The sequence below is a fragment of the Mustela putorius genome, unplaced genomic scaffold (genome assembly GCF_011764305.1).
Source record: "Mustela putorius furo isolate JIRA1106 unplaced genomic scaffold, ASM1176430v1.1 tig00000868_pilon_pilon_pilon, whole genome shotgun sequence".
NCBI lineage: Eukaryota > Metazoa > Chordata > Mammalia > Carnivora > Mustelidae > Mustela > Mustela putorius.
The window spans coordinates 5,923,049-5,939,600 of NW_025421502.1; the positions used below are offsets into that span (position 1 = coordinate 5,923,049).

At 44.9% G+C, this 16,552-nt stretch overlaps 1 protein-coding gene across 2 annotated transcripts; it reads left to right on the forward strand.

The window, feature by feature from the left end:
* The first annotated feature begins 979 nt into the window (after positions 1-979).
* On the forward strand, positions 980-13,487 carry CASP6 (caspase 6). 2 transcript variants are annotated; one of them, XM_004748088.3, is made up of 8 exons: positions 980-1,367; positions 3,995-4,146; positions 6,413-6,455; positions 6,986-7,132; positions 7,565-7,641; positions 9,494-9,669; positions 12,154-12,313; positions 12,870-13,487. In XM_004748088.3, the coding sequence occupies exons 3-8, from the start codon at positions 6,436-6,438 to the stop codon at positions 13,106-13,108; spliced, it is 819 nt and encodes a 272-aa protein (XP_004748145.1). In that variant the 5' UTR covers positions 980-1,367; positions 3,995-4,146; positions 6,413-6,435; the 3' UTR covers positions 13,109-13,487. The 2 variants fall into 2 exon arrangements, with proteins under 2 accessions (XP_004748145.1, XP_004748146.1); XM_004748089.3 differs by lacking the exon at positions 3,995-4,146.
* The last annotated feature ends 3,065 nt before the right edge of the window (positions 13,488-16,552 follow it).

The following is a 16,552-nucleotide window of genomic DNA, read 5'->3' on the forward strand; positions in this document are numbered from 1 at the left end:
CTGGATAAAGTCCAGAGTGCAAATGGTGAAATCCTGGATCTCCTTCAATGGATAAATATTTATTGAGCACCACCTACATCCTAAGCAACCCTGCCAGGTAATGGGGAAACCAAAAGGCCAATTCTTTGAATGAGCTAAAAGATTGTGGTAACAAATAGTTTGAGCTCTTCAAAGCCATGCACTGTTTTAAGTAGTCATTTCACTTAATCCTTGCAAAACCATGTAAGGCAGAGGATGAGATTTCATGTCCTAACTACAGAATAAGTTGCTAAAATAGATTTCTTGAAATATTTTACACGTACAGCAGAATGAACAGTAGTAAATAGGAAAATCCTGATTTCATACTCTAGTTAATGACCGAACACGTGGGTAAAGTTATTACGTTAAATTTTGTTTTTCCCTCCCCAATAGAGTAATATTTATAGAAGACGGATACCTTATACTTATTTTAATGTATTAGAAATGATGCCTTTTCCCAGTCTGAAGATGGTTACTTTTTTAAATGACAAGGAGCAGAGAAGTTATAAAAGCGGAAGCCACCTTTTCATCCGATCTTAAGAGTTGTTCATTGAAGCAAATTTACAAAATAGCCAACCACCACCACCTAAGGCGGAGCTCGGTTAAATGCGCCCCGCCGCGCCCAATTAACGCACTGTTTGGGCATTTTATGAGGGTGAGGGCAACAGGCTCTCTGGCTCAAGAAATGTCATCATCTGTAGACTCCAAAGTTCGGGTTCCGAATATCTGCATGATTGCTTCCCTGAATTAACTATACTTATGAAAGCCAGACTTAAAAATCCCAGGGTTGCCTCCAGTTTTACTTTGTCCCGAATCCCAAGAGCATTTAAAGTCATTACAGGTCCAATAAAGTAACTGTCGCGGGGGAAGGACTGTCCCCGAAACAAGAAAACACGACGCTCTCGGCCTTGGAGGCGGTCGGGAAGCGCGAGCCCTGGGGGCGGGGACTGCGAGCCTCGGCTCCCCACAGGTGCTCTGAAATCGCCCGCCGCTTCCCGATCACCCGCTCGCCCTGTGCCCTCGGGGTGGCAACCGGCATTTCCCGAGGGCCGGGCTCGTCTCCAAGCGCCGGGCGGACGACACAGCGTCCATCGGCCCTCCCCGGGCGCTCTGGTCCCCGCGAGCTCCGCAGCGAGGGGCGGGAACCCGAACTCGGCGGGCGAGAAGCTCTGAACGCGGACGCGGCTGCCACCCACTCCCGGGGCCCGCGGGGGACGGCGCGGGGGCGGAGGAAGGGGCGGGAGTTTGCCGGCCGCTGGCTGCAGGAAGGGGAGGCCGCCTGGGCGTCTGCTCTGCGCTAGGGGCCCCGATGAGCTCCGGGCCGCGGCTCCGCGGGGTCCGCCCTGCAGGTAGGCAGGGGGTAGGGGGTGGGAGGAGGTGCCGGACAGCCTCCGCGGAGCAGGCAGGCGGGTGGGAGGCGGGTACTGTGTCTGCCGGACGACCCCCAGGAGTTGCGGGTCCTGGAAGGAAGCTCTGAAGTCCGGCAGGGGCGGCTTATTAGTTTTTTGGTCTAGAAAACCAGCCCAGAGCTTCAGTGCGGCTCGGGGTTGCGAGCGCGCGCCCCAGCGCTGGGGCGTGCCCGGGCCGCCTTTGTCCTCCGGCGGGTTGGTTATCCCTTTCCGGACGTCGGGCATTTAAACCCTGGAAGGCGGCAGGGCCTGTGCTGGCGCCCCCCTGCGCTTGCTCTGCTCTTTTGGAAAGTTGACTCTCTCGGAAGTTGGGTCTGGTTCTTTCTACTCCTAAGTACAAAGTAAGAAGTGGTTGCAAGCGTAATAATGGAAGCATAACCAGCCCGCGGGAGCGCCCGGCAGGAGCCCCTGCTTAGGCCCGTACTTGACTTGGGTACAAAAACTAGGCCTTGACGGTTTGGACAGCCCCAGTGTCTCTCCCACACCCACGACTGTTTGTGGACTTGAGTTGAAGCCACATCTTTCCCTGCAGAATAATTAACGGCTAAACGTGGACTTCAGAACTTTCTTCGTGTCACTAATTGTATCCCTGATAGCTTTAGAAACTTCGAGCCCGGCCATAGTGTTAAAAAAAATAATAATAAAAGAAGAAGAAGAAAGAAAAGGTTGAAACTAGTGGTTGATGCAGAATACCTTATTTCAGAGCTTTTTATTCTGTGCTGCAAGAAACCGGGCTTGCCCCTGAGGCAAGTTGTAGGACGTCACCTTGGCTGTTCAGGGAGTGCCTTTGCCCCGACAGACGGTGCAGGGTCCGGCGGCCACTCCCATTTTGGGTTCCGTGGTGGGGGGTGGGCAGCAGGGGCAGGGCTCCAGGACGCCAACCACTAGTCAGGACACTTCCCCCTGCATTCTTTAAATCCCATTGCTTGCCTTTTCCAACCTGCGTCCTTCCTTTTTCTCCACCCCACCCCCGTTTTAGTGTGTTCTAGCCCTGACAAAGCTTACTCAATGTAGGATTATTAAACAGATTCTTGATAGGGAATATGGGTGGAGTTTGATCGGTACTGCAGTGCATGAGGACGATGACCCTGGTTAATGGAGAAGGTTGGGGAAATGAACACTTAGTTTAGGAAGGTAGCTGGCGTCTCTGGTAGGAGGGGTTTAGTTTGGTGACCAGAGTGCAGAGACTTCGGAGTTTCCAGGCAGACCTGGTTTTCAGTCCCAGCTCCACTTTAGTGTCCTTGGACAAGCCTGACCACTGTGTGTCATGGGCTGTGGAGCTGAGGGCAAGAAGGTCTAAAGTGCCAGGCCATCAATAGAGGCTAGCGGGCAGGATTATCTGGAGGCATTATCCAAGTAAGGTGAGGAGGAAAAAGGTGGGATTCGTTCTGTAAAAATTAAACTGTTTCAAGGAGCAAAGAGGTCGTAGGTGCATCATGGTGAAAAGGAAAATTGCCTAAATCAGAGGCAAGGAGAAGTGAAAAGAGGTCAAGAGACAAGTTTAATGATGGACCCATTTTTTTTTTTTTTTTTTTTTTAAAGATTTTATTTATTTATTTGTCAGAGAGAGAGGAGCGAGAGCCAGCACAGGCAGACAGAGTGGCAGGCAGAGGCAGAGGGAGAAGCAGGCTCCCTGCGGAGCAAGGAGCCCGATGTGGGACTCGATCCCAGGACGCTGGGATCATGACCTGAGCCGAAGGCAGTTGCTTAACCAACTGAGCCACCCAGGCGTCCCAATGATGGACCCATTTTTGATGAATAGATTGCAGATGCACAGGAATTTATAGGTGTTATATAGGGTATCTCCATTGAAATTGATTTTTTCCATGATGGCAGAGCGCTCTACCCTCTTAGACAATTCATTTGTATTCCTGCAGTGTAACGATGACTTTGTTAAAGTGTGCCCTTCCTGAAGTTTGTCTGCTGAGGACATGCAGCCCAGAGTGACCACAAAGAGTCATGGAATATTATTTTCTGTGGAACCTGAGTAAAACTTACCAACTCCAGTAAAGTGTTGGAAACAGGTTTTAACATCTGTGTCCATTGCTTTCTGTTCTGGTGGAACAAACTGCCAAGACTAGAATGGCACGTGGACCTGGCCATTGACTGCTTCTGCACGATGTGGGGCGCTTGCTAGTATCAGAGCCAGCTCTGAGCTAGCCAGGGTCGGAACTAAAGTTCTCAGAGCCCAGTTCCCCCCCCCCACCACCACCCCGCCTCCATGATACTAACAGTAACAACAAAACACCTTTAAAAAATCCCTCAGAGATTGCCATGTCTGTTAACTTTGAAACTGAATGTGATTTTAGGTTATCTGGGGTGGCCTGAAACTAGCTATCTTTCCTAAGTCTATAGGTCACGTCCAAGCTGAGGGCATTGTTTGAGACCATCCAGATGGACAGCTGAAATTACACCTAGCCAGGACGATTGGTGCAATTCCTTCCTCAAGACTATAAAAAATGAGTATTTTTCTTTGTGTGGATGTCATTTATTTACATAACTGTGTCCCATATTAGCCTGAGAGAAACTCCAGGACAGTTCTCATTGATATTTTTTTAAAAAATTAGTTTTGAAGACCCAGTCGAGCGTACATCTCCCAGTGCTTTCACCCTCGATGATTTGAGTTAGTTTGGTGACCGGCCGTTTGGCACCGCTTCCCTCTGCTATGCTTCAAGCTGCCTTGGGCTCACTAACCGATGTGGAGCAGGGGCCGGAAGAGGTAGGCTCCCGGGTCCTCTACTTTGTGTGCCACTTTGGAGCTAAGTGCTTTCCTAACGGGGCAGGTTTGTGGGGGGATGAATGAGGGGACTGTCCTTCACACAAGGATTGAATGGGTTTAGTTTGAGATTTTTTTTCTTTATCATATAACTGGCTTAAAGAGGTGGGGTAATTAAAAGGAGGTGGATCCTGAACCACTTTTGAAAATGGAAGGAGAGAAAATTCCTCTGCCTTAGTAGAGCAGCGTGGAGCGGAGGAAGTAATCCCAGGGGATGGGGTGTGCAGTAGGAAGTATTCAGGACAGAGCAGTGTAGGGAGGAAGAGATTTCCTGGGCTGAACTGTGTGATGTAGGAAGTCTCCCCAGAAGAATGGTGTATGTGGTAAGGAGCTGTCCCTGGTGAAGTAATGTCTGGTAGAAAGTGCCCTCGTGCCAGGTTAGTATCCCATATATTGCACTGTCCTATGAGGAAGATTCCCTGTAAAGCCACGTGGGGAGTAGGAGCTCTGGGAGAGCGGTGTGTGGGGTAGAAACTATCCCAGTAAAGCAGTGTGTTCAAAGAGCAGCGTCCCCCAGTAGGGCGGAGTCTGAGTAGGAGGTACTCCCCAGTAGAGCCGTGTGTGGAGCAACGGGTGCGCCCCAGGGGCGGGCGGAGCAGGAGGTGTATTTGGTAGAGGGTGAGTGAAGCTGCTCTCCCAGGGGAGCACTGCGCGGTCCGGAGGTGTGCCCCGGGGCAGCAGTGGCTGCTGGGAAGGATCCCGTTATCTGGTAGGGAGTGTTTCCCAGAGGCCAGGGCGTGGGGTACAAGGATCCCAGGTAGAGCAGAACATGGAGACAGTATCCTGGGTAGCATGAATTGTGTGCTGTCCTCTTCAGAGCACTGTGTGGTGGAGAAGTTTCCGCGTAAAGCAGTTTGTGGAGTAGGAAGAGTAGGATGTAGCCTCGGGTGAGGGGCTTGTGGAAGGGGAAGTATCCCCGGGGGCAAAGCGATTCCCCCTCCCCTGGGATTCTGATTCTGAAACTGCAAATCTGGGTTAGGATCCAGGAATGGACATTTTATCACCCACACCAGGAACTAATACTGAGGTTGAGAAAAACTGATTTAGGGTCTACTGGACAGCAGAGAGCCTTCGTGGGTTCCTGGCTGGATGTGGATGCGGGGTGGATTCCAGGAAGAATAGGCCCCAAAAGCGACGGTGAAGGGCATGGAATTGAATTCCAGCCTCCCCCTCCCAGAGCAGATTGCCGTCAGCGAGGAGGTGATGTGAGGCTAGAACAATCAGGTGTCAGGGACGGAAGGGAACGGGAGCCTCCTGGTTCCAAGGTGATGTGGGAGGGTCTGTTGTGCTACCCTCAGTGATCTCAAGGGAGAGAGCATCTTATAATACCGTTAATATTTGTTTATTCCTTACTTTCTCTCCCCTGGGGCTGTTAAGTTTATAAGGTAAAAACAGTCCTGGGCCTTTATTCTAAGAGATGCTAGACTGTGCTGTCCAGTACAGAAGTTACTGGCTATGTGTGGTTATTGAAAATGAATTAAAAATTGAGTTCGTTAGCTGCACAAGCCCCATTTCAAGTGCTCGGCAGCCACCTGTGGCCCGTGGCTGGCATATAGGACAGCACAAGTGCAGGAGTCCATCAGCAGACAGAGTTCTGTTGCACAACACTGCTCCAAGGAGTAGAGGAGGATCCAGTGAAGGGCAGCCTAGGGGGTGGGGGAAGTCTGATCACAGGTTGGGGACATAGGGTCCCCTTCATGGGGTGGGTTGTAAATGCATGTGTTTCATTTGGGAGATCAAAAATTTAAGCCTTTGCTCTTGGCCCTTCCCTTTTCCAGACTTCTACCTCTTCCAGCCCATAGGGTAATCCAGTGTATCCCTACATTGTTTGTTTCCCTCTGCTATTAATTGCTTCTCGGTTATATGGACTATCTGCAAAAACATTTTCTGCAGAACAGTTCTATATTTCATATGCATTGGTCCATAATCACAGAACCATGTCACCATAGTGAATGTATTTGCATACTGTTTTCTCCATTTCTCTTGATAATACTCCTTCCTATTTTGCCAATAAGAGTTCAGGGTGAGAAAGAATTGAGCAATTAATTTCTAGTCATTTATTATGAAGCAGTTTCCCTTACTATTTCCCCTTTTCATACTTGACTTTTAAACCAAGCAAAACTAGAAGGATTTACAGTGTGGGAGGACTGCTGTGTTTTTACCACAAGTCAGACAGCAAATTAATAAAATTCAACTTTTTTTTTTTAAGGTGAGGAACAAAATGTGACAGAAATGGACGCCTTCCGTAAGAGGTAAAAATGTGCACTTTCGTAATGAAGGCCTCTTTCTTTGCTGACCGTGATCAGTCTACAAGAAGCAAGAAGGGCACCTGGGAGCTAGTAGAGCCGAGAACGGCGAGTGTTAGTGTTGGGACCAGGGGCTGGTCGACCTGTGGTTTGGCTGCTGCCTTTGGTCGTTTCAGGACCTACAGTGAGGTTCAAAATATCTAGTAACTGGTGTGGCGTGGGTGCTGGAACCATAGCTGGGGCCTGCGCATGCTGTTGTCCCTGGTTCCTGCACTGTGGAGAAGACGTTCCTGGAAGGACTGGGGGTCGGGGTGCTGAGGATGGCTGCTGTTGACCCATCAGTACAGAAACATATCCGGGTTTTCCTTGCCAGAACAGCGGTGAGGCTTGCCCAGTGCACACCAGAAGCATGTCAGCCTAGCAGGGGAGGCGCAGACAGCAGACCTCTGTCTACCCTCCACATTGACATTGGGCTTGGAGGAGCTCATTATTTAATATGACTTAAAGTGGTTATTGTTTGAATTTTTCCTTAACAGTGAAATATTTGATCCGGCAGAAAAGTACAAAATGGACCACAAGAGGAGAGGAACTGCTTTAATCTTCAACCACGAGAGGTTCTTCTGGCATTTAATGTTGCCAGAACGGCGGGGCACCAGCGCAGACAGAGACAATCTTACACGCAGGTACTGGTTTTATCTACGTGTCAGGACGACAGGATATTTAAGTGATACTTACCAAAACTTGTCCACATTGAGGAAATTACCTGGCAAGAGTGCCTGAGGCTGTGCCTCATGAAGGCACAGGTCCCTTGAGAACTTGCCTGAATTTCCTTCCTCACCTTGTTCTGTTAAATGTTAATGGGCTCTGCATCGTTACATAATTGCACAGCAGATGGCAACATTCTGACTTGAATCAGTTATGAGTAAATCCTTCCCAACTGTGGGTGCTCAAGGAAAACCATCGTTGTCATAGTTCATTCACATTTCATTTTTTCTTTCCTCCTGAAGGTCAATCTGTAGGTCATTAAAAACTTGTATAGATGTATGTATTCCAAGTAAATGCAGGCATCTGACCACTGTGAATAGCTCCTACACTAATACCCAGTTTATCACCAGGTTTTCAGAACTAGGATTTGAAGTGAAATGCTTTAATGATCTCAGAGCAGAAGAACTACTGCTCAAAATTCATGAGGGTAAGTAGTTTTCCTATTTACCTTCTGGGGGAATGGAGTATCCTATCTGTAAAGGCATCCAGATAATTAACTGTGTTGTCAAAAAAGTCTTACCAACTAATTTAGCGTGGGTTACAGGTTTAGTGTGCCTTTCTGCTTGGATGTTACCCACCAGATTTAAGACTCTTGCAAAGTGTTATGCCTCCAAAGTGTATGTTTAGCATCCACTTATTACAGTCTGTTATTCTAGAAATGAAGGAAATGACCTTCTCATTTGGCAATTAAAAGTCAATGCAAACACTACAGATGCTGGGCTCTCATGTTTCAGAGGACTCTTTCCATATCCAAGTGTTTTACTGGCCTCAAAATATTGTGGATTTTTTTTAAAATTGTGGATTCACATATACTATCTCTAAACTTCTATATCACTGCACAGTAGGTAATCTAACTTACGTTTACCATAATTACTGCATGCCATGGATTTTCAAGTTATTTGCAATGGACTATTACAGTATTTACGTATTTAAACTGTAGGGCTTTTTAAAAATTAAGTGTGATACATAACATCAGTTTCAGGTGTATAGCCTGATTCAGTATTCGTATACATTGTAAAATGGACACCTTTGTCTTTTCACCATCTCTCACCATACAAAATTACAGATTACATTTTAAAAATTTACGTAGCCACTTTCAGATATATAGTAGTAGTGTAGGCGCTATGCTGCACGTTAGAGCCCCATGACTTATAATTGGAAGTCTGTACCCTTTCACCCACTTTACCTTACCTGCCAGCCACCACCAATCTGTTCTCTATCTGTAGCTTTGGTTTTTTTTTTAGATTCCACCTGTAAGTGAGATCATATGGTATTTGTCGGTCTTGGATTTCTTTCTTTCAGCAGGACGCCCTTAAAGTCCACCCTTGTTATTGCAAAGGCTAGGATTTCCTTTTCTATGGCTGAATAATACTCCGTTGTGTGTGTGTGTGTCTATATATCCGGATACCTATATCCCCATTTTCTTCCTTCCTTTCACTTATGGACACTTGGGTTGTTTGCACATCTTAGCCATTGTGCTTCAGGGAACTTGGGGGATGCAGGTGTCTCTTTCCAAATTGGGTTTTCTGTTTTCATCAGTGAATCCCAGAAGTGGAATTGCTGGATTGGATGGTATTTCTATTTTTAATTTTTTGAGACACCTCTGTACCAGACCTCTTTGACCTGTGGGTGTTCGGCTTTGCTCACCCTCAGTGCTGCAGACAGGGAGCGAAGTCGGCACGCTCCCTAGAGGCGCAGCCACACAGAGCCATTGACCAGAGTGTCACCAAGGCCTTTCCAGGCCACCCTCAGCTCTCTGCTCCGTGACATATATTTTGTCGCCACAGTCCTCCCAATATGTTTTTCATGTCATTATTCTTTGTTGCAGAAAAGCTAATGAAATTCGTTTTTAAACTCTCCGAACTTTTAGTAGGTTTTTAAAAATCAGAGACAGTATGATGTAAATTATTCTGTTTGATTAAAGACTAGGTTATGTTTCATTACTTCCTTTTTACAGTTATTAAAATAAATTTTCCAGGGCACCTGGGTGGCTCAGAGTGTTAAAGCCTCTGCCGGCTCAGGTCATGGTCCCAGGGTCCTGGGATAGAGCCCCGCATCAGATCTCGGCTCAGCGGGTAGCCTGCTTCCTCCTCTCTCTCTCTCTCTCTGCCTGCGATTCCACTTACTTGAGCTCTCTGTCAAATAAAATCTTTTATAAATAAATAAATAAATAAAAATTTCCTCATCCATCTGTAACTTTATTCTTGTATTAGATTGAATTTTTATAGGTACATAATAAACATCTTCATTTCTTTGTGAACTACTGGCTGCCTTTATAGCGTCAACCTCTAGCCACACGGATGCCGACTGCTTTTTATGTGTTTTCCTGAGTCATGGTGAAGGCAATCACATTTACGCATATGATGCCAAAATTGAAATCCAGACATTGACTGGCTTATTCAAAGGAGACAAATGTCAAAGCCTAGTTGGAAAACCCAAAATATTTATCATTCAGGTAAGACTGATTCTGTTATAATTTTTTTGAAGATTTATTTTTTTCATGAGAGAGGCAGAGGGAGAAGCAGGCTCCCATTGAGCAAGAAGCCCAATGCGGGGCTTAATCCCAGGACCCTGGGATCATGACCTGAGCTGAAGGCAGATGCTTAACCATCTGAGCCACCCAGGCGCCTGATTTTGTACAGTCTGAACTGTAAAGTCCATGGTTTTGTACACATGATTATTAAGAATTAAAGCCAATTTTGAAAGTAACTCTCCAATAACTGGAAAGGCCCTTTTGGCTTCCCAGCCAATCAGAATTACAATTATTAGTAATTCCTTCTTAACAAGGAATAAATGATAAAGATTTTCAGTTTATTAATAGACTGACATTTGAAAGGACTTAAAATAACCAATGTGCCACCGTCCAGCCCCACATGAGCTGGAGCTCCCCGAGGAAGGGTCTCTGGTGTCAGAGCACTGTGCAGGGAGGCTAGTGGGCAGACTGCAGGCGAGTTCTGGTCCTAGCTTACTTCACCCTGTCACCTCTCCCCTCTACCACACTGGTATTAGGGATAAGATGTGTCTGGGCCCGAAGGATCTCATCTGGCACATCAGTAAGGTTCCAAACAGTGTTCTCGTGCTGCAGTTCTGTATTTCCATGAACAGCATGGGGGCATGGCCACATTCCAGCTGCCACCAAGCCTTGAGGGGAGGGGGCAGGGGGGGTCCCTGGGAAGTTGAGAATGATCCATGGTTTCCTGTTGGGACAGCTGCCTTGGAGTATCTGTCACGTATGGGCAGAGTTCTAGTTCTAGAACTTAAGACAGGCAGCCTGGGTTGGAGAAGTACATTTGAGAGTAAGGAGGAGGTGAATGGTAATGGCAGCCATGGGCGTAGCTGAGTTTACTCTATCAAGTATAGCTTGAAAAGTGAGTGCAAAACAGAACTGAGGGACAGCAATGAGCAGAGGAAAGATGCTAAGGGAGACACCCCAGCGAACGGGAAAAATCAGGGAAAATAATGACATGATTGCTTCGTGAAAAGGGGAGTGGCTGTCAGAGACAACGGAATTCGAAATAACTAGCAGGCTGCTATGCGGTGAGAGCCACAAAGGAGGAAAATGTTTCACCAGGTTACTTCTCTGTGCCTCCGATTCTTCATCTGTGAAAGGAGATAAAATAGCACCATCTCATGATGTCGCTGGGAGGATGGGCGACCTAACAGACGGGCACACTGGGAACAGTGCCCAGCACACGCCAGCCCTCTGCAAAGGCTCACTCTCCAGCTCACTGCCTCTGAGCTGGCAGGTGAGAGCAGCACATTCTAGGGGTGTTATAGGCTAGATAGGAAGACAGTGGAAAATAAGGGCTGAAAAGAAGCCTGGGAATAGGAAATTAGGTTAAAATCTCCCAGTAGAAATGGAGTATTAGGGATTTTCTCTTTAACTGAAATCACTCATGACTTTTTTCTTTCAAAGCTTGTAAGTCTTGGCAGCTCTTGCCCTATTATTATTTGCACAATAAATAAATAGCTTGTAACTCATTAAGCATTTCAGAATGAGAGATGCATTTAAAATGCACTGTCAAATCTTCTTAGGTCACTGTATTAAGTGTACTAGGCCCACCAGAACAAAGTACACAGCCTGGGTGGCTTAAACAACAGAAATTCATTTTCTTACAGTTCCAGAGGTTAGCAGTCTTAGATAAGGGTATCATATCAGTTCTCCTTGGCTTGGACGTGGCTGTCTTGCCACTGTGCCTTCACATGGTCTCCTCTGTGCCCTAATCTAAGACACCAATTATGGTAGATTAAAATCATAACAGACCTCGTCTAACCATATCTCTAAATACAGTCACTTTTGAGATACTGAGGGTTAGGACTTCTATATATAAATGGGGGGGGGTGACAAAATTCAGCCATAATAGTCATTTAAGAGTAGAAATTAATGTCAGCCCATCTAGGAGTCAGGATTAGCAGGTAAGAATTTGAGACTTCACTCTAAAGTATGAGCAAAAAGAAAAGGGCACAGTAAAAGATGTCTTCTTGGGTCACGTGGTGTCCTTTTGACAATTTATGGCAGCAGCTGGTTAAGCACAACCCAGTCTGGGCATACATTCCCTGACTGAATAGAAACACTAGGCAAAGACCACAGTTTTTAGAAGAAGGGGTGCATCTTTGGTCCTACAGTGTGGCTGCTCCATTAGAAACTTTAAAACCACAGAGGCTTTCTCCAGAGCATACCTTTCAATCAACACAATTTGGTATACAGTTGAGGATGCCAATTTTTTGAAAACCTTAATTAGAAGAAAACCTAAGTGGGGAAAACCAGTCAGCTTTGTATGCTCCGAAACTCGATGGCGTGGTTTCTGACGTATCTTATAAAGCAGCTTCTGTTGCTGCTGACATGATGATCATGATGAACGAAAGGACACATTGACTGTAAGCCTGAAGCACTGGGAAGGAGAGCTTAGGTAAGACCAGAGAGTGGTTTTTCTCCTAGGCATGCCGGGGAGACCAGCATGACGTGCCAGTCATTCCTCTGGATGTAGTGGATCATCAGACCGACGCACTGGAGGCCAACGTCACCCAGGTGGATGCGGCCTCCGTGCACACGCTGCCTGCTGGAGCGGACTTCCTCATGTGCTACTCTGTGGCAGAAGGTGGGTGGCTGTTCACTACCAATCACAAATGGGCCGCAGTGATTTGATCCTGGCGCTCACAGTCTTAGAAGAACAGATTTCTTTGATCACATGGCACAGGGTGACCTCAAGTGTAGAGTGACTTACAGAAAAATCATTCCTGAGAACCGTGGCAGCTTACAAGTTATACTGAATATTAGCTGCCCGTTATCATGATGGTGTCATAGTGGTATTTGTGGAAAGCATTGTTGAAAACACTTAGATAGATGCTTGCTGTTCCTTGCTAGGGCAGCAAACTGTTTTTCTTTCCAGTCTCGTGTCAGAATCTCTGCCTGGCTACTGTGTCTTGGGACTTTTCAGCAAACGAAGGAAACTACTTAGAACTAACCCCATTTTTATAAAACTATATAAATCAATCCCTTTCTCATATGACACTAGTCAACAGAGAAAAGTTTTGAAACGGACATATCTTAAGTCTTTAAGAATTGTTGAGAACTTCTGTTTCTGTAGGGGTGCATTAAAAACTCGAAGTAACCAAAAGCCAAAAATACTTCAGTGTCCTTTTCCTTCCTTTTAGGCTATTATTCTCATCGGGAAACTGTGAATGGCTCATGGTACATTCAAGATTTGTGTGAGATGCTGGGGAAATTCGGCTCCTCCTTGGAGTTCACGGAACTCCTCACTCTGGTGAACAGGAAAGTCTCTCAGCGCCGAGTGGACTTTTGCAAAGACCCAAATGCAATTGGAAAGAAGCAGGTTCCCTGCTTTGCCTCAATGCTAACTAAAAAGCTGCATTTCTTTCCGAAATCTAAATGATAGGGACTATTTTGTTTTATGTATCTATATTCAAAACAGATTTTCCATCTTTTTATATAAATAAACACCACTAGGTTGAGATTTATGATAAAGTGATTTATAGTCTTAAAGGTTTAATGAGAACTTTAAAGAATAGTTCATATTGGTATTAGACATGGTGAAAGGGTTTTGATACATGTGAAATGAAATCCTCAGGGAATTACTATAAAAATCCACAAGGATTTGTAATACTTGATTTTTATAGTAAATCACAAGGTTACTCAAAATATCTGGCTGATTTAACTTGTATTTTGTTTTTTATAAAAGTTTTATAGTGTTTTTAAAGGTTTTTGAAATCCAAGAATTAGTTGTTTTTCCTTAATAAAATATTTGAAATTCATATTTTAATTTTTCTAATTCACTTTCTTATTTATTCAGAGTAGAGTTTTACTTGGTCATACAAATTCATCTACATATGGATTTCCACTTTTTAAAAAAGATGTTATTTATTATAGAAGCTGGGTGGCTCAGTGGGTTAAACCGCTGCCTTTGGCTCAGCTCAGGTCATGATCCCCATGTCTTGGGATCACATCCCACATCCAGCTCCCTGCAGGGAGCCTGCTTCTCCCTCTTCTTCTCCCCCTGTTTGTGCTTCCTCTCATTTTCTGTCAAATAAAGTCTTTCAAAAAAAAAAAGATTTTATTTATTAGAAAAGACGAGGGGGATGTGGAGGGGACACATGGAGAGGGAGCAGCAGACTCTCCACTGAGGAGGGAACCCAATATGGGGCTCAATCTCAGGACCCCGAGTTCATAACCTGAGCTGAAGGCACAGCTCACCCAACTGAGCTACCCAGGAGCTGCCAGTTTTATCACTTTTTATACAGAACTTCAACTCTCACATTTAAAAAAAATAAAACCTTTACGGAAAGATATACCATGATCATGGATTGGAGGTTTAGTAATGTTAAAATGTCCATCCTGCCTAAACTATCAATTGGCAGATTCAAGGACATCCCTATCAAAATACCAATGGCATTTTTCACAGAACTAGAACAAAGAATCCTAAAATTTGTATGGAACCACACAAGACTCCAAATAGCCAAGGCCACCTTGAGAAGAACGAAGCTAGATGTATCATGCTTCCCGATTCCAAACTATGTTGCTATTCCAAAGCAATAATAATCAGCATGGTACTTACTGGCACAAAAACAGATTAATGAAACAAAACAAGAAGCCCACAATCAAATAATCTTTGACAAAGACAGCAAGAACATACAATGGGAAAAAAGACAGTCTCTTAAAGGGGCATCGGGGTGGCTCAGCTGGTTAAGTGTCCAACTCTTGGTTTCGGCTCAGGTCATGAGCATGGGATTTTGGGATTGAGCCCCATGTTGGGCTCTGCTTAGCACATGGTGTGCTTCAGATTCTCTCTCCCGCCACCTCCCTCTGTCTCTCTCAAAGTCTTTAAGAAAAAATGAAGTCTTAAATAAATGGTGCTGAGAAACTAGAGAGCTACATGGAAAAGAAGGAAACTGGACCACTTCTTACACCATATGTAAAAATAAAATCAAAGTGGACTAAAGACTTTATTGTGAGAACTGAAACCATAAAACTAGAGGAAAATATAGGCAGAAAGCTCTTGCACATTTGGTCTGAGTTTCTGCTCCCAGGCAAAGAGCAACAAAAGCAAAAACAGGACTATATCAGACTAAGCAGCTTTTACACAACAAAGGAAGCCAATGAAACAAAAAGGCAACCTACTGAATGGGAGAAGATATTTACAAGTTATATACATGATAAAGGGTTAATATTGACATTATATAAAGAACTCATTCAATTCACCACCAAGAAAACAAAAACCAATCCAAATAAAAAATGGTTAGAGGACCTGAATAGACATTCTTCCAAAGGAGACAAACAAATAGCCAATAGACACATGAAAAGATGCTTAACATCACTCATCAGGGAAATGCAAATCAGCCACAATAAGCTATCACCTCCCAACAGTCAGCATGCCTAATATCAAAGAAACAATAAGCGCCGGTCAGGATGTAGAGGAAAGGCAGCCCTTGTGCACTGCTGGTGGAAATGTAAATTGGTGCAGCCACTATAAAAAACAGCACAGGGTCCCCTCAAAAAGTGAAAAATATTAATACCATACAATCCAGTAATTCTACTAGAATTACCAAAGAACACAAAACCACTAATTCAAAACAATATATGTATCTCTAATCACTGCAGCATTATTTATAATTTGCTAAGCTATAGAAGCAGCCTAAGTATCCCTCAAGAAATGAATGGATAAAGAAGATGTGTACAGGCATATCTCATCTTTTCACGCTTGGCAGGTTTGTTTTTACCCAACCAAAGGTCTGTGGCAGCTCTGCCCTAAGCAAGTCTATTGGCACCATTTTCCCAAAAGTATTTGCTTATCTTGTGTGTCTCATTATTTTGGTAATTCTCATAGGTCAGATTTTGTTGTTACTATATTTGTTTTGGTGATCTGTGATCTCTGAGTTTACTATTTTAATGGTTTTGGGGTGCCATGAATAACACCTATCTATGACAGCAACTTATTAAATGTGTGTCTTCTCATTGTTCCACTGACTAGCCATTCTCTCCCCTCCTTGGGCTTCCCTACTTCCTGGCCCACAACAATTCTGAAAGTAGAGGCCACTGTAGGATTATTAACAGGCCTAAGTGTTCAGGTGAAGGGAAGAGTCTAGGTTTCTCACTTTAACTCAAAGGGTAGAAATAATGAAGCTTGGTCAGGAAGGCATGTTAAAAGCCAAGATGGGCCAAAAACAAGGCCTCTTGGGCCACACAGCCAAGTTGTGAATACAAGGACAAAGTTCTCAAAGGAAATGACAGTAAATTTGGGAGCCGTAAGAAAGTGGAATGGCTTTACTGCTGATAGACAGAAAGTTTGAGTGATATGGACAGAAGATCAAACCCACCACAGCATTCCCTTAAACCAGTATAAGCTAAATCCAGAGCAAGACCGTAACTCTCTTCACTTCTGTGAAGATTGAGAGAAGTGAGAAACCTGCCAAAGAGAAGGCAGAAGCTAGCAGAGGTTGGCTGGTTCTGAGGTTTAAGGAAAGAAGCCATCTCCATTACATAAAAGTGCAAGATGAAGCAGCAGGTGCTGATGGAGAAGCTGACAGTTTTCCAGAAGATCTAGCTCAGATGATTCAGGAAGGTGACCACACAACAGATTTTCAGTGTGGATTAAACAGCCCTCTTGCGAAAAGATGCCATCTCGGACTTCCATAGCTAAACAGAAGTCACTACGCCTGACTTCAAAGCTTCAAAGCTCCTCTTGTGAGGAGCTGACGAAGCTGGTTACCATTCGGAAAATCCCAGCTAGGGCCCTTCAGAATTATGTTAAATCTACTCTTCCTAAGCTCTGTAAATGGAAAAACAAAGCCTGAGTGATAGCACAGCTGTCTACAAAATGGTT